The 18,635-nt window shown below is 43.8% G+C and overlaps 1 protein-coding gene across 3 annotated transcripts in view; it reads left to right on the top strand.

Annotated features, from left to right (window-relative positions):
- Nucleotides 1-9,732: 9,732 nt before the first annotated feature.
- KIF2A (kinesin family member 2A) overlaps nucleotides 9,733-18,635 on the top strand; it is a gene marked incomplete at its 5' end in the record, with an annotated part of 59,272 nt that continues 50,369 nt past the window's right edge. For all 3 annotated transcript variants that reach the window (XM_084278726.1, XM_084278725.1, XM_084278724.1), the window contains one exon: nucleotides 9,733-9,796. In XM_084278726.1, the coding sequence (XP_084134852.1) occupies nucleotides 9,733-9,796 (64 nt within the window). The remainder of the gene's footprint in view (nucleotides 9,797-18,635) is intronic.

Raw genomic sequence — 18,635 nt, 5'->3', positions numbered from 1 at the left:
TTTTGCTAATAATACTGTGTGCAAATGATGAGAAGTTTATAGGCAGCTACAGGATAACTTTTAAGAACAACTAAAGAAACCATCCAATTTTTAGAAGGCAGAATAGATCCACATTACTTGCTGCAGAAGTCTTACTGGTGGTGCAAAAATGGGATGTAATTATTAGATTAAGCTACTAGGTAGATGCATTCATGCTAAAATTATCTGCACAGGCAACATGACACAGGATACTTCCTTCTGTCAGGAAAGTTACATCAGATAGCAGACAGATGCAGGAAATTCATGTTTATAAGCCAGTTGAAAAGCCTGACTGGAACACTGTTTTACCACAATCACTTTGAGGTTTCCGTTGAATGTTTAGAGAGAAAAGGGAGAAAAGGAAGAAGGAAGAGTAGGATGTCATTCTTCTGGGCTTACCTGTAGGCAGCGAGATGCTTGGATCTTCTTTTGCTCACTTTTTTTCTAGAGCAGCTTGGCCTCTAGCAGGGATTCTGCATGTGTTACATACAGTCAGTATGTGCAAAGCATGATGAAATATGACCCCAGACACACAGCTGCCTTCGGGCAAGAGACTCAGCAGCAGCACATGGAATGAGTAAGAGAATATGTAACATATGTGCCAGAGCCACGATGGCCACACCACTCTCTACTGCAGCAAGCACAGCCAGCTTTGATATTCTTCAGCACTTCTATCACTTGTGTGACTTTCAAACCAGCGCGGCTTTTCTGGGTTGTCATTTTAACCTTAGGTACATGTTATGACTAATCCACCCAAGGTGCACAAGCAGCTATGAACACAGGGAAGGGCAGAAGATGTTGTTACCATGGCTACAAATGTAGAGCTGGAGTGAAGGGTGTGGTAAGAAGGAGGTGTGCGTTTCCCTAACATACTTTATTTCCCTCGTGCCTTCTGCTTTGAAGAGGCTGGAATACTTTCACACCCTTCCTCACTTTATGATTCTTTATCTAGTACCTAGAAATGCTCCACTTTTCAGTGTGCAAAAAGTTCTTTAGGAGTGCAGCTCACTCTGGAATAATAAAGCAGTAAGTGAAAGAACAATTTTATTTGTAGAGTTGCATTTGCTTTAGGCACAAATTTTCTCTAACAGTCACTCTTCTCCATATTTTTGGCTGGCCATCCAAACCAGCAGAAGTGTAACAAAACTGCTGTATGTGGGGTGACGTAATTCACAACAGCAGAAGTCAACGGGCCTCACATTTTGTCACTGTCTTTGGCCTGATCATGCACTCTTATGACAGCATTGACACACTGATAAAAGGATTCTTATAGGACAAGATCTAGAATTACTTCTGAGATGATGCATGGAAATAATGTAATAAAAGTAACCAGAATTTCAAAAACATACAAACAGGTCACTTTAGCCCTGTTCATGCAAATGAGAGGCATTTAGACAACCTGACCTACCAAGGGAGCATATAGACAAGAGACCAAAAAAAAAACCATTTTGGGAGTTACCACAGTGCTGTGGGATGACACTCATGACCAAGAGAGCAATTACAGGTTTTTTTGCTTAAATTTGGTCTATTAGCGAAACACTGATGAAGAACAACTTCATGCTTCCAATCCTCATGATGGCATGAATATCTTCAGCTTACTGACAGCTCTGCGGATATGTCGTTAGTATGTCTGAGTTTTACAGCAACAGTTTCAACACCTGCAGTCAGTAATTCAGAGAAAGCTATTATATGTTTAGACATATTTATTTAACTCAGAAAAACTGTCTTTGTTGGTTTTAATATATATAATTTGTTAATTATAATCCGAAAAGCATTGTTATGTGAGTGACCAGTTCCCTTATGTGGTGGGTTGACCCAGGCTGGAGACCAGATGCCCACCAAAGCTGCTCCATCACTACCCTCCTCAGCTGGGCAGGGTAGAGAAAATAAAACAATTCCTGTCACAGGCAAAACAGACTTCACTTTGGGAGAAATTAATTTAATTTATTACCAATCAGCTCAGAGTAGGGAAGTGAGAAATAAACCCAAATCTTAAAGCATCTCCCCCCACCCCTCCCTTCTTCCCAGGCTCAACTTCATTTGTGATTTCTCTCTCCCCTGCCGAGGGAGAGGGAAATAAGGAATGGGGGCTGTGGTCAGTTCATCACACATTGTCTCTTCTGCTCCTTCCTCCTCACGGGGAGAACTTTACACACTCTTCCCCTGCTCTAGTGTGGGGTCCCTCCCATGGGAGACAGTCCTCCACCAACTTTTCTAACGTGAATCCTTCCAGTGGGCTGAAGTCACAGAATCACAGAATTGTAGGGGTTGGAAGAGACCTCAAGAGATCATTGTGTCCAACCCCCCTGCCAAAGCAGCTCCCTAGCTCATATTGCACAGATAGGCACCTAGATGGGTCTTGAATATCTCCAGAGATGGAGACTCCACCACCTCCCTGGGCAGCCTGTCCCAGGGCTCTGTCACCCTCACTGTGAAAAAGTTCTTCTGCATGTTGGTGCAGAACTTCCTGTGCTCCAACTTGCAGCCATTGCCCCTTGTCCTGTCTCCACAGACCACTGAAAAGGGGCTGGCCAATTCCCCCTGCATCCCATACTTAAGATATTTATAAACATTAATTAGGTCCCCCCTTAGTCTTCTTTTCTCTAGACTGAACAGGCCCAGCTCACTCAGCCTTTGCTCATAGGGTAGATGTTCCAGGCCCTTAATCATCTTCATAGCCCTTCTCTGGACTCTCTCAAGGAGGTCCCTGTCTTTTTTATACCAGGCAGCCCAGAAATGGACACAATACTCCAGGTGGGGCCTCACCAGGGCAGAAAGTCCAATGGGCTGGGTCCCTTCCATGGGGTGCAAGTCCTGCCGGCAAACCTGCTCCAGTCTGGGACACTCTCTCCAAAGGACCACAGGTCCTGCCAGGACACTGCTCCAGTGTGGGCTTCCCATGGGGTCACAGCCTCCTTTGGGCATACACCTGCTCTGGCATGGGGTCCTCACAGGCTGCAGGTGGGTATCTGCTCCACCACGGACGTTCACGGGCTACAGGGGGACAGTCTGCCTCACCACGGTCTTCTGGAGGGGCTGCTGAGAAATCTTTGCTTTGGTGCCCGGCACACCCTCTCCTTCTTCACTGACCTGTGTGTCTGCAGAGATGTTCCTCTCACATCTTCTTATTCCTGTCTCTGGCTGCACTCTCCTGGTGATTTTTCCCCACTTCTTAGCTATGTTATCCCGCTACCACTGTGGCTGATGGGCTGAGCCTTGGCCAGCCGCAGGTCCATCTTGGATCCATCTGGCTTTGGCTCTGTCAGACGTGAAGGCAGCTTATGGCAGCTTTTTCAGAAGCCACTCCTGCAGCCCTCCACTACCAAAGCCTTGCCATGCAAACCTAACAAAACTTTTTGAAGAAAACCAGCAGAATTTGTAGCAGTTTAAAGCAATGAAATTTAGCACACCTGTGGAAGACAAAAGGTTTAAAACACTTTGACTCTTGGATATGGCAGCTATGCAAGGTTTTGAATATCACAGTAATTTATTGTTCAGAGGAAGCTACATGAAAACCAGTTTTCTGTATCTAATAATGCAGTGGGAAATACATTAAAATACTTTATCTCTGTAAGTAGGGCGGTCCTATTTTTATCAGTTTCTGATACTACTGTACAGTGCTATTACTCATGAAGCACTGTATCTGGCAGAGGGTAGTTTTAAGTAGCGATGCAATACAGATGAAGAGGTGCTTAAAAGGGAAAAAGAGCAGGAAGGCATCTGTGAGAGAGCTCAGCTGTTTCTGTTCTCGCAAAGGTACTGAGCTGGACAAGAAGAGTCTATTAGTCTAAGTGGGCAACAGGGATCTCAATCTACTTCAGATGCTTCTTCAATATTTACTGATTCTTAAGTGGAAGAAATTGTCTATTATTAATTTAGTGATTTTCTTACACACTACAACAGGTTCTCAGGATGATCTCAGATGCTACAGCATTATGACAGCTCCTATTTAAAATTGTTTCTGTGTAATAAATAAGTTGACAATAACTTTTTTAACTCCTGCATGTTCCTTTTAACCTGACTGATGACTGCCCTACATATGTATTTAGTACCAGTTGCATTCATGCAACTAATAAAATATTTTCTGAGTTGAGCTTTAAAATATAAACAATTCTTATGATTACAAACATGTACTGTGATTAATATTTATTGTGCTATGAAATATTTCAAATACTTAGTAATCACTAACTTTTATGTTATTGATAAGGATAGCTTGACTTTGAGATTGAATTAAGAATTTTAACTAATATAATTGTGTCTGTATGAATTCAATCAGATGCTAGTGTTTGCTGAAAGCTGCAGAATTCCTGCTAACTGTTGAAACATAATTGGTACATGATCATTTCCAACTATTTTTAACATCTTATTCATCAAAAAGCAGCCCAATTTTTAAACTGAATGCTAAAGTTTCACTTATTGTATTATTTGCCTGTATTGTCAAAAGCATCATGTACTGATGCATAAAAAGCAGATGTATTACTAAAGGAATTTTGCAAACATCATTTAAGAAAACATAAATAAACTTTCCAAAAACTGGGCAGAGAAAGTCCAGGTTAGTGAGCCAATAAAATGGAATACCCTATATAATGAAATTTTCAGGTACCTCAAATAAAGAATGTATAACTAAACAAACCTCAAAGCTTATGCTCTTTCTTCTATTTAATACTGAACTGACTATGTATCATTAATCAAACCTGTGAAAAGAGACATTTATTTAGAATATTAGGTAAGACAGACCTGGTACTGAGAAGTAAAGTTTTGAATGCTTTTTACTTTAAAAAAACCCCAACCAACAACCAACCAAACAAAAACCAAACTACACTTGCTTAAAAATAACCCCAAAATATTAGAGTTCTGTATTCCATAAGAAACGTTCCTATAATGTTTTACCACATTTAAAAAAAATAATAATTTATTGACTACTACTGCTATGCATTTTCTAGCCACACACAAGCAATTTTCTGGACATTGCTGCCTTGCTCTATGAAAACCTCCACATGTGCTTTGTGACAATAACAAAAACCTTATTTGTCACAGAGAATATAACAAAATAATAGCAATGGGTCTTACTTTCATGAGTCAACTTCAGTGTCATATTCAAAGTTTAAAACATTCTTTAATGCTTTTCTGGACTGAGGCGAAAGTATGTAAAAAATTCAATTTTATGAATTTATTATTATGTATTAATTTATAATTTCCTATCTAGCTGTGTCGAATTAGATGTTTTTAAATTGCTCTGCATCCAATTTTATTATAACATATACAGAAAAACATCAGAGAAGGTTCAATCAAACTGATGATAAATATGACAGTTAAACAGAGACAAAGCAATGGTCTATCCAAGTTTGCCATAGGTATCTCTTAAAAACAAAGCTGAACCATAAAATGTATTGCCTCTGCAGCAGAAATTGTGTAAAAGAAACATTGCAAAATGTTCAAGTTATTGAAGTGCTGTGAAATTTACCGTGTAGAAAAACCCTATTTTTAATGCAGTTTGTCCCTGTCTTATTCTTACGTAAGTCTAAAATGTTTGTTACATTTTGGTTTTGTTTCAAGAACATCTACAATTTAAAAAGAACATCTCTTTCATTCTATTATAATTAGAAGAGGCCTTCTTAAAGGCACTGCACTATCATTAGATTTTTCTCAAAAAAGTTGTGGTGGTTTAGGCCTGGCTGGAGGCCAGACACCCACCAAAGTTGCTCTATCACTCCCCTTTTCAGCTGGACAGGGGAGAAAATATATATTGAGAGGCTTAGGAGTGGAAACAAGGACAGGGAGAGATCATTCCACAATCAGCGTCATGGGCAAACCAGACTCGATGCAGAATGAAGGAAAGAAAACTCTCTAATTTATTACACTGCACTGCACACCCAGTGACACCAGTTGGGTAATAAGTGTAACCAGATCTTAAAGCACCTTCGCCCACCCCTCCCTTCTTAGCAGGCTTAAATTTAGTCATGATTTCACTCCCTTCTTCCCCCCTCCTCATTGTTGCACAGGGGGGGGCAGGGAATGAGGGAATGGGGGTTTCAGTCAGTTCCTCAAGGGTTGTTTTCCTTTTTAGCTGGTGAGGCGTGGGGGGAGCATTCCTCACACTCTTCCCCTGCTCTAGCATGGGGTCCCACCCACAGGAGACAGTCCTCCATGACAGTCCTCCTTTCTCATGGGGCTTCAGCTCTTCACCAGCTGCCCCAGCATGGGTCACTGCTATGGAGCACAGTCACAGAATCATAAAATGTCCCTCAGTCAGAAGATCCCCCAGTAAACCTGCTCTGGCACGGATCTCTCTATATCTCTCTCATCTCTGTGTCTCTGTCTCTCTCCACGGGCTGCCAGTGCTAGCAGGGGCTTGCTCCATTGTGGGTCACAGCATCTCCTGTATGTCTCCACCTGCTCCAGCGTGGGGCCTCTCCACAGGCTGCAGGTGGGGTCTCGGCCTTTTCCATGGGCTGTGGGGTGACACCCGCTCCACCATGGCTTTCACCACAGGCTGCAGGGGCATCTTTCTCTCCCACACCTGGGGCGCCTCCTCCTTTTCATTGACCTTGGTGCCTGCACAGCTCCTTCCTTACACCTTCTCGCTCCCTTCTCTGGTGGCAAAAAGCAGCTGCTTGCGGGGTTTTTTTCTCCTAAATGTGATTCCCAGAGGCACTGTGACCATCACTGATGGGCTCAGCCTTGGTCAGCAGTGACTCTGGCCTTGCGCTGGCTGGTGTTTGCTCTGTCAGGCCTGCAGAGAGCTTCTGGCTGCTTCTTGCAGAAGCCACCCCTGCAGCCCCCTCCTCCAGAAGAACCCAGACACGCAAAACTGCAACAAAGGTATTTCTCCCCAGTGTGTAAATTAAATGGACAGTGACTAAAATAAAAAGCCATAGTAGGTTTTTGGACATACCTAGGTATCTTGAACATTATGATTCCACCATAACCAGAGTAAGGAATGGCTTCCACAAGCAACAAGATTTGGCCATAAATTTCTCATGTAAAAATCAAAGATGGGCAAGGATAAGAAACTAAGACTCAGTTTTTAAAAGTCTTAAACTTTCACTCTTATAATTTTTCTGTAACACTTCAGGAAAAGGGTGGTTTATAGCAGTCAGAGCCAATGCAAGCATCAAACGAGTTGTACAAGACAGATGATGTTGTTTAAATTTGCCAGTTTTTCTTCTGGCACTTACGTACGTGTGTGTATAAAAAATCACAGAATGGTTTAGGTTGTAAGGGACCTCAAAGATCATCTAGTTCCAACCTGTGTGCCATGGGCAGAGACACCCCCACTAGACCATGCTGCCCAAAGCCCCATCTAACCTGGTCTTGAACACTGCCAGCCAGGGGGCATTGAGGTGTATTGACTTTAGCAGGATATCAGACTGCACTAGCACTCCCCCCTTCAACAGGAAAGGAACGAAAATAAAGATGGGGAAAACTCCTCATGGTCCCAGATAAAGTAGGTTTAATAAAGCCAAAGCAAAAGTTTGTACATGGAAGCAAAGGGAAAACAAAAGATTTGTTCTCTGCTTCCCATCAGCAGGCAGTGTCCATTCACTTCTTGGGAAGCAGTGCTTAATTACGCATAGTGGTTGCTCCAGAAGACAAAAGTTTAAATAACAAATTTACCCTCCCTAACCTCAGCTTTTATTTCTGAGCAAAGGTCATATGGTATGGAGTATCCCTGTCGTCAGTCGGGGACAGGTGTCCTGGCTGTGTCCCCTCCCAGCCTAATGGTGGTGGTGGTGGGATGATGAAGAGACAACCCTGGTGCTGAGCTACCAGTGCACAGCACTATGGGGACTGCTGTGGGGAAATTTAGCTCCATCCATCTTAACCAGACCCAACGCAGGCATCCACAGCTTCTCTGGGCAACCTGGACCAGTGTCTCACCAGTCTCATTGTAAAATATTTCTTCCTCATCTCTAGTCTATATCTACCCTCTTTCAGCTTAAAACCATTGCCCCTTGTCTTATCACTATACTCCCTGATGAATGGGCCCTCCCTCTCCAGCCTTCCTGTAGGCCCCTTCAGGTACTAGCAGGCTGCTGTGAGGTCTCCCCAGAGCCTTCTCCTCTCCAGGCTGAACAAGCCCAACCCTCTCACCTGTCTTCATTGTAGAGATGCTCCAGCCCTCTGATCATCTTTGTGTTCCTCCCCTGGACTCACTCCAACACCTCCATATCTGTCTTATTCTGGGGACCCCAGAGCTGCCCACAGCACTCCAGGTGGGGACTCATAGGAGCAGAGCAGAGGGGCTGAATCACCACCCTAAAGCTGCTGGCCACGCTGGTTTTGATGGAGCCCAGGATGTCATTTGATTTCACCTTGCTGGCTCATGTCCAGTTTTTCATCCACCACTATACTCCAGTCCTTCTCTGCAGGGCTGCTCTCTCTGAATGTACATATACATATATATATTTAAAAAAAATATATAAGGCCTATAGGAATTTATTGACTCTGACTTGCAGGGTATTATACTGTTTCCTGTAAGAAAAACAGTGAAGGCAGGGAGATGTGTGGCACGGAGGCTGACAGGCTGGGTGGGAGAGCCCTTCTCAGGGGGGTCATGTAATGACGGTTGTCATTGAACATTACCCGTTGAAGCATGGATTGAGGGATTATTTTTAATAGGCTGGCTTTGCTGGACAAGTGGCTGTGTCTTTAGGGGGTATTTATTGGGATGCCATTCAAGGTTACTGGGAAGCTGTGCAGGAAGGACAGTTTTAAACTGGTGGTGGCTTCACCCTGTTAGGAAACATACTTGGAGGAGAAACCCAAAGCTTGCCTGAGGTATAGGAGACATTACAGGGAACGATGAATGTGGACTGTGCTTCATCTTCCATTTAAGCTGTGTGAAGGCATGGGGCCACCGTCATGACAGACAGATGCTGTTGACAGCGTGGCCTTCCTTGGACCCACGCAGTGCTGGCAGGTTGGGGACCACACGGAATGCTTCTAAGCCGCTCTACTCAGCACGTGGGAGGTGTCTGAGCAGATAGCAGGTAGATAAAGCTATTAAATTAAAACTTCAGATCAGCTAGGTCACCATCTGGTGCCAAAACAGTGTGTCCATGTGTTTCCAACTCCGGGACAGGTCCAAGAGGCAAAGATTTGCACAGGCAGCCAGCGGCTGGGATGAACCTCTCCCTGCCCGCGCAAGGGCCCAGGCTAACGGGGTGACGGCAAGGAGCGGAGTTTTCCCGCCGGCCCGGAGCAGCGGAGGGGGCCCATTTTGTGTTAGCCTGGCCGAGCCGCCACGAAGGGCGGCTGCGAGGCAACAGCTGCAGCGGCACGGGCGGGGGGGGGGGGGGGGGGCGGGGCGAGGTCGAGGCGGGACTTCACAAAGCTGCGGGGCGGGAACACCGGGCGCTGCCGTGACGGAGCGCGCAGCTGGGGACCTGCCCTGGGCGGCGCCGACACCCTTTCCGCCGAGACAAGAGCGGAGGAACGGGAGAGCGCAGGCGCCAGCGACAGCCCCGCCCCCGCCCCGGTCGTGAGCCCGCCCTGCCCTGAAGCTGCGGCGGCGCGCGCAGGCGCAGTGGCTGCCAGTGCTTGTCGTATCCGGCCGGCGCCTTTTTATCCCTCCTCCCCTCTCCCTCCCTCCTACCCTCCCTCCCTCCCAGAGCCGCGGCGGTCGGTGTCGCCGCCGCTCTCCGCACCCTCCCCGCCCCCTGAGCTCTCGGACGCCAGCGCCTGCGATCTCCCCGGCTGCCCCATGAAGCGATGGCAGCGGCCAACTTCGGCAAGATCCAGATAGGGATCTACGTGGAGATCAAGCGCAGCGATGGTCAGTGGGGCAGGGGCGGCGGGTGGGGCGGGCCCGGCGGAGCGGCCGCGGACCCCGGCCGGGTGCCGCCGCCCTGGTGCGGGGGGTGGGGGCGGTGGGGGAGCCAGGAGGGGGCTGCGCGCGGGGCCTATTGTGTGCGCGGGGCCGGGGAGTGGCCGGGCCTGGCGCGCGCTGCGGTTGTCAGGGCAGCGCTCGCGCTTGGCGGCTCAGGGCGGTTGCGCGGGGCTCGAGCGGCGGCGGCCGCCGCCGCTGGGGACGGGGAGGCTGCGGCAGGGCGGGGAGGGGCGGCGGCGGGGAGAGGGGCGAGGGGGTTGAAGCGGGGGTGGGCTGAGGGAGGGGAGGACGGGAGAGGCGCGAGGTGGGTAGCGAGACGTGCGGGGCGGCTGTGGGTGGGGATGGTGAGGGGACCTGGGGGGAGAGGGGCGGTGGTGGGGAGGAGGGCCCGGGGAGGTTTTGCCAGGGGGGTGGGAGAGCCTAAGGGGCGGGGGTGAGGTGATGGAGGGAAGAAAGGCCTTAATGTGAAGAAATAACTTCGTGTTTACTCTGCCCTGCTCTGAAAAAATGATACGACAGTATATCCTGACAGGAGCGCCTTTGGACACTTCCATCGCTTGACAAAAAGCTTGGCGTTATTATATCAGATGCCTTTTATAATGAAACAGCAAGAAGGGTGCTTGCTATTTACGTCTGTGAGTTATTTCTCCACAGGGGATCCACTGTTTCTCATCTTGCCCAGCATCTCCTTCCTGGTGGGAAGATGTCTGGTGTTGTCTAGAAATACACGTGAATAAAGGAGGCCAGAGTGTGAGGTATAGGGTGCTAACTCTAAATATTTGCCTGGTAAGGAGGAAACTGAAATGGGAAGTTCACTGGCTAAATCAGTGGCAGGTCACTCATGACTATAGATCTTTGAGTGGGCATATCTCATCTGTTCTCAGCCTCTATGAAATCTATGAAACCTACTAAACTGGGGTGGGGTTCTGCTGGGATTTTCTGGAAAGATGTTCAGGAGCTTGCTAAAGAATAAGCAGATGTTTCTAAGGGAATAAAGGTCTGGAGGCCAAAGGCACTGAAGTTAGCATGGTTTTGTCATGAGGCAGGAAGCAAGCAACTGACAAGCTTTATGCAGCTTCACTTTATTGTGTCCCGTGCTACAGTTCAACCCTACAATAAAATAATGGGTTGGTGTTGGCTGGACACTATGCTAAACCTAACCCCTCAATTTGTGCTCAATGGCTTGTGTGTCACGTGAAGAATCTGATAGGTCTGGTAGTTATTTGCATAACTCTTCCTGATCTCTGTCTGGGGTTTCAGAGAACCTCACTGTAGCAACTTGTAAAGCTGTTTTTCTGAGGGCTGTGTGAACTTCTAATGAATGTTTTTGTTTGAATTGTACGCCTTTGAAAAATAAGGCATGAGAATGCGTTGAGGCTTATTTTTTTCCCCCCTTTTGCAGGGTTCTGCTCACATCTAATGTTATACATGAGGGCAGTAGCTCTTTAACATGATAAAAATTGCTTGTTTTCTTTGATGTTAAAGGTTTATGTGTTTGCTGTGTCAGTTAAACATGCAATGCAGCACATTAAAAACATTACTTATCAGTAATATACTAATGGGATGCCTTCACAGCATTTGCTTGAACTGTAGGGCTTTGAGCATTTGTGGTAACTTGGTCCTTGTGTGAGGAACCAGACTGCAGCACCACACCAGAGTTCGTAGGTCCCAGTTATTAGGAGTTTTGCTTGTTTTTCATTGGGATTGGAGGAGACAATGTCCTGTTCTGGCTCAGGCTACTGCAGCCCTCCATTATTCTCTCCCCATTAAACTGTAGGAAAAACTGTTCTAGGTTAGTGCTTGGAAGCAGTTTGAGAAAGATATTGAAGGGCTGTCAGTGCTAGACTGCATTGCCATTCAGAAGGTAGTTTTCTAACCTCAGCTGTGGTTGCACGGGCCTTTGTAACTAATCCAGGTGCTTCTAATAAGAGGAGGAGGGTCTTGCTGCCTGTGCCTGTCAGCTGGCTTGTTCCTGAGAGCTCTCTCTCCCATCCAGTGTGGATTTTTTCTTTATGATGATTTAAGACTTTAATTGGTTATTTGACTCATGAAACAGTAGAGAACTTTTTGATCTGCTAGTTTTATGTAGGATTAGTGGGTTCCAGTAGCTCACAAAGAGATCTGTGACCCCAACAGCATTGGTGTGTAGGAAATGCATGGCTAAGGTGAAGTGGAGGTCTTCCCTTACGATCTTGTGGTTCAGTAACAGGGAGCTAGCTACTTGTGTCTGCTCTACCTGGAACTGTATCCTATGTAGAATCAGGACTGCGTATCATATCAGCTACCCTTGTCTGAAAGCACAATTAAAACCATTCAAGAAACTTTTGTAAAAAGCTGTTTGTTGTTCTGGGATTTTTTTTTCATGCTCTGACTTGTCTGTAGGGAGTCCTTTTTTAAAGCTAAGTATTATTTTGAATGGAAGGTATCGTGATTATCTAATTATTTTTTTATTTACCTGGGGTTTTGGGTTGGTTTTTTTTTCTGAATCCAGAGAAGAATAAAGTTTTACCTTGTTTTGGGGGTCATTTGAAAGAGTATGTATTTTTTTCACATCTGTCCACCAGTTGTGTTAAACACTTTTCTGAATACAGGGCTTTATTAACTCCAGATAGCTCTATTTTTCTTTCAATAAAAACAGAATAGCTTTTCTGGGTGAAACATCACAGTTAAAAATGATAGTTGTTCACTGCAACACAATTGCAACGATATGCAAAATGTAGCAAATGTGAGAATGCAACCAGAACATTCTGGAAAGAAAAGTTTCATGTTCTGTCATTTTGACAAGTTCTACTTAGGTTTAAGTGTTTCATGAGAGATTTCTTCTAGGACTGAATAGAAAATAGATGTTGTACAAATGAAAGGCATTGTTAGAACTTGTGGCCAAAACCACATGGAAACCATTGTTTGGATAAAAACCAGCCTTTTTAAGGACTGATGCTGTAGAGCTGCTTGTTGTGTATCTGGTTTTTCTCAGTGGGTAAACACTGATATAAATGTTGTCTAGAGTTGCAGATAATATTTCCAGTTATAATTGGAATAACTAGTTATGTCCATGTAGTGTAAGAAGGTATTCAGTGATCAGCTAGTTTGGCTTTTTGGAATAGCTTCTCATGCTGAAATTTACTACTTCTTTCAGTGTAATTTATGTATGTTGCTTGAAATATGCCTTGGAAATATGCAAAGAATATGTTTGGTTTAGGTTGCAAGTTGTTAAGAAGGGGCTGCATTTCCAGTCTTGAAAATTGTGCCTTATCATGCCGAAGCCTGGAGAAGTAGAGAGTGGGCTAGACGCTGCCTGCGAGACCTCCCGTAAAGCTCCTGTCCGGAACGTGCTCCTTGTCTAGGCTAAAAACAGGCATTTGTCTGTTGATGAATTCCCTTTACTCGGATACCTAACACCTGTATCTTTATTTCTTGTGTATTATCCCATTAATGATGATAAAGACCTGTATAAGTACTTGGAGAAATAATATATATTTTTTCTTCTTTTTCTCTCTTTTTTTTTTTCTTTTTTTTTTAATTTCAGTCTTCTGCTGTGTTATGCCCTGGAGCCCATTAGTATGCCAATTGGTGGTTTTCCTTTGCTTTTTCAGTCCAGTTATGTTCTGTCCATTTCCTCCTGAGGCTGTTCCTGTATTTTCTGTCTTTGCAGATCTGAAGTACTAGGTGGCAGGACAGAGAAATTAATTATATAATTACTCATTTGGGAAGCAGAGGGGAAACACAATTCTGATTTCTGTGTCAGAAATAATGTGAAAGGCATGAGGAAAAGGAAAATTTTTGTAAATGGAAGAGGGACTGAAGGTTTGACTGAACTTTCAAGAAAGGAAAAATGGTGAATTTTTAGGAACCAGACATCAGATGGTGTAAAGAAGAAAGATCATGAGGTTGTGTCCCTCCTTTCATAATAGAAGGAGAGCTGTCAGTGTTTGAAAGAGAAAACTTAAAACTGATAAAGGAGAATTGACCAAGGACAGTTATCCAGAGGAGACAGAGGCCAGGAGCATAGCAGAATTTTAGGAAGGATGTTGGTGTCGATGGTAGGAATATCCAATTTTACACTAAAAATAGTAAGAAAGTACACCAAGCAATCATAAAAGGTAGTTTATGTTCCAGGTAAGTCTATAGTTTAAATAACTTCTAGTTGATGGGAGGTAGGAAGAAATCTTGCCTCTGGCTGTGTGTTTTGTAATTGCCTTCCTAAGAATTTTCTTCACTTGTCTCAGGAGCATCTGGAACTGGTCACGGTTGAGGATAATCCATCTAGTCCAAAAAGCAGCTGGCAGCTCCTCTCTCCTTAGGCTTGCCAAAACATCATGGTAACGGTTTTGCCTTCAAACACAAATGAGGCTAAATTTTTGTAACTGTAAGGGCTGTGATTTGTTTCTTTAAAGCCCCACTGAAATTGTTGTCTCTCAGACTAAGGATGTCTAGCATCCTCTGTATTCTGGATCATCCTATATGGACATCTTGATTTTTATGTACTGCTCCCAATAGCAACAACAAGTTTATAGCAGGATAGAAGGTATAATGATGCTATAAAAATTCTGTTCAGGTTTGGGTAGTCACCCTCTTTTACAAGCTCTTGAGGGTAGATTTAAATGGTAATGTGCTGTTACTTTTTCCTTTGGTGACATACATCTATTACTTCCGTGTGATTAAGACTTTTTTGTTACCACATTTAAATCATTTGACTTAATTACCTAATCCCTATGTAAGCCATACAAACACAATGTGCTTTTGTCCTCCACAGTGGCCAGATCACAGGCAGGGCTTCAGCTCTGCAATTGCTGGTTGAGCTAATGGGTCCAACATTTAGGCTTCCTTATCCTGTGTATGTTCTAATGTTGTTACATCCAGAGTGTCTAGGTTTTGTTCCCATGGAAGTGTTGACCAGGAGGAGGTGTTAAATTTTGTGTGTCCTTTTATTGCTTGGGTTGTGGGTTTTTTTGAAGTACTCAGCTTTTGTTATGCAGCAAGTGGATTTTTGCTGTAACTTGCAGAGATATTTCTGTAGTCCGTCTGTATTTAGTATAAATAGCTTTTGAATGACAAGAGTTGAAGTCCTAATCTTCAGAGAATATTCTCATCTTTGTTCCACAAACGTGTTTAATACAGAATTGCATATGGGCAATAAGGTCTTTACTGCTGTGTATGGCTCCTAGGATTGCACAGCTAGTATTGCATGTTTTTTTCCCCCTCTAATCAGATTGGGGTGGGGGGGAATTCTATCCTTTGTTTCTGTTTGGTAGGTAAAGTTATTGCTCTTTCCACATGCTCTTTAAGATGGCCTGTTGCTTTTTTCACTCATCTTTTCTACTTGATGACTTCAGAAGTCATAAGAAGACTTCAAGTCATATGAATTTTCCTATGCTGCTATGGCATCAAGAATGGGTTCCTGCCTTGCTGGGGTGGAAAGAGATGGTAAATGGTTGGCAAGAGGTTATGCCTGACTCAAAAGTAATGTCATTGCAAAAGCATCTTTGTTTGCTCTAGAAGAGTAATTAGTCACAGGACAACCTAAAGAAATGAGTGAAGAGTATTAACTATTTAACAGGCGAGCTCCTTTCCTGGAGCACAAAATCTATAGCATTTTCCTTTGCTTGAGCTGTGGAATATGCCACTGATTTTTTTGCTTAACTGCTTTATTCTTGTTTAAGTGTTCATTGCTTACATGGTGATGTGTGATTATGGTTTTTTTTCTTTTTAAACTTTTTTTTTTTCATCTGTTTGGTGGGCTATCTTGTCTTCCTCACCATACTGTATGGCTGGTTCACCATGTGTTTAATCTGTAGAGAAGGAGAACTTTTGATAAATTAAAAAGGCTTATGTTAACTTTCCAGAGGTAGGTTAAATTTCTAGCATAATGCAAAATGTAAGATATGGAAGTCCAGACTGTGGACTCCTGAGCAGTCTTAACTTTGTCTGGTAGTGAGAATGTGTGGTAAGCAAAGTAAATGGTCAGGCATGATGGTGTTTGACTTCAACAGGTTTTAAGAAGATACTGGCTTTTAATAATCAGTTTCTCATAATGCCTCTCTGTCATAGTTCAAATTATTTGGAAGTGTAGATGCTTTCAGTGTATATTTCCAGATGTAGGGTAGAAGGGTTTTGTGGATCTGTAATGCATTTTTTGGTCATATCTGTTCATTTGAACAAGATTTCAGGTATGCAAACAATTCTTTTTTCTTGCTTTAAAGCTTCTATATGTTTTCCAGTTTTACCACTTTTATCTCTTCAGAGCTGAATGTTCCCTTGCATTTCTCTCTTTTTTTTTTTGTTTTGGCTTTTTTTTTTTTGAGGGAATAGTTGACATTTCCTCTAAAGCAATTTATTTGCAGTTGTGTATTCCAGACCCCCAGGTTTCATTGTTACTTGGTATCTGGAGTTTTATTTCCATTGTTCTCAATACTGAAGTAAACACAAGACACTGAAATGAATGCTCCTAGCTATATTGCTTGGATCATTTTCTCCTGGGTTTTGATGGAGATTTTTATACTTGCTTAAGACTGTTAGGTGCTTGCCATAATTAAGTTAGCTACAGTTAATCTTGACTATTTATGTGACTCCACAACTGTTTAAGATGTTTAAGTCTAGGCTGGTTTTGTCACTGAATCAGTGTTAGTTTTTAGTTAAATGTGTTGCTGGGAGATGAGGAAGGGAGGGCAGGGAACTAAACCTATGATAAACCAGTAGAATGTCTTAAATTGCTGTTAGTTATAACCTGTTCGAGTTGGATATGTACAGATACACGCAGTTTCTTCTCTTTCTGTCCACATTAGTCTCCTTAAAATGTTTCCAGTTGTTAACCTGCGGTCTAAATACTAATTTTTATTTTCACTTGAAGAATTACAAAGCCTGTATGTTGCAGTTTTGTGAGGCTGTGCTGCTGAGACAGTTTTTGTAAGCAGCAGTTACAGTTTTCTGCCAACCTCAAAAGTGTGAACATCAGGCAATTCAAGGCCAAAAGTTGTGGCCTGAGAGATGGTCACAGCGCCTCTGAGAACCACATATAGGAGAAAACAACCAGGAAGTGGCTGCATTTTGCCCCTGGAGAAGGGAGAGAGAAGGTGTAACGAGCTGTGCAGAGACCAAGGTTTGCTGGGGGAGGCTCATAACCCTGTGGAGGACTGGGACTGTTGTGATAAAGAGATAAAGCCCTGTGGGAAAGGAATCACGTTGGAGAAGTTTGTGGAGGACTGTCTCCCATGGGTGAGACCCTAAGGTGCAGCAGGGGGAGAGTGTGGAATGAATCCCCCCACTCCCCCTGGCTGATAAGGAAACCAACTTGTAAGGGACTGACCAAAGCCCCCGTGTCCTGCGATCGGGGTGGGGGGAAGAAGGGAGTGAAATCATGACTAGAGTGAAGTCTGCTCAGAAGGGAGCCGGCGGGGAGGTTAGAGGTGTTTTAAGATCTGGAAAAGGAAAACAGCTCATGAAGAAGTAACTGAGAACCCCATTTTTCCCAGTCCCTGTGAGCAAGGGGAAGAAGGGAGCAAAATCATGGCTAAAGGGAAGTTTGCTTAGAATGGAGGGGTGGGGGAAAGGTGCTACCGAGAACCCCATTTCCCCAGTCCCTGCCCCCCAGTACTGCAAACGGAGGGGAAGAAGGGAGCAAAATTCTGGCTAGAGTCTGCTAAGAAGGGAGTGGTGGGGGGGAAAGTGTTTCAAGATCTGGTTACATTTTTTTTTAAGATCTGGTCACACTCCTGACTCCAGTTCTTCACTGTTGTTTGTAGTGTAGTGTAATAAATTAGGTAGTTTTCTTCCTTCACTCTGTGTTGAGTCTGTTTTGCCCATGTCACTGCTGACCGAATGATCTCTCCCTGTCCTTATTTTGAGTCCTGAGCCTCTTAATATATATTTTCTCCCCTGTCCAAGTAAGAAGGGGAGTAATAGACTGACTTTGGTGGGCGTCTGGCCTCCGGCCAGGGCTAAACCACAACACTGTAGCTTGCCATAATGTTCCCAATATAAAGAGGTGATTGACATGATTTTCTCACACTTTTGATCTCCGTAAAGGGACTCTGAATTTTGTAGTGAGTATTTACCTATGAGACAGTACCAACAAGTGACTGGAACCCTGAAAATGCATTTTATACATGCATACGTGCCCAGAAGGTATTATGATAAACAGTTGTAACTTAAAAATAAACCACTGATTTAGTAGAAGATGGTGAAGTACACCTACCACGCTTCCCAATGTCTGGTAATTGCTTCTGGAAGAAAAAGCAGCCATGGGTAGTTCTCTGGGAGAGTGTTAGAAAGATAGCTTTGCCATTTCACTGCTGAAAAGTGGAGTTAATTTTGCTGTCTTTGAATTTGGTCTGTGCTAAATGTGTAAAACTAGATTTTATATCTGTGTGCCTCTCTGAAAAATTACATTAGAATTACCTTACCTGGACAAAAGAATGAATTTACCAGGCTTATGCTTTCTTTTTCTTTAATTAAATGTGTGTAGTGCACTGAATCATTTACATGGGCAGAACATGCCTAGAAGACTTTTGATAACTCTACTATTACAATCTAAATACGTTTGTTCTTTTATATTGCTAGGAACCCGAGTTAATGTTAGAATTGCTTAGTTAAAAGGAGTAAGTAGAGGTTCTTGAAGACAGCTGTGTAGAGCTGCATGTCTAACCAAAACTTTAAGTGACATCTTAAAAAACATGAGTTGTCAGTTAGATTTAGTAATTAAGACACTTTATCAGGTTTGGGGGAGGGTGTTGGGTTTTTGGAAGGGATCTTGTTTAGTAGTTCTGAGTCTGATCATATATTTGACTCT

This window comes from Gallinula chloropus, assembly GCF_964237585.1.
Source record: "Gallinula chloropus genome assembly, chromosome: Z".
Taxonomy (NCBI): domain Eukaryota; kingdom Metazoa; phylum Chordata; class Aves; order Gruiformes; family Rallidae; genus Gallinula; species Gallinula chloropus.
Note: the sequence above shows the minus strand (reverse complement) of the source record. Positions and strands in the feature narration are given on the sequence as shown.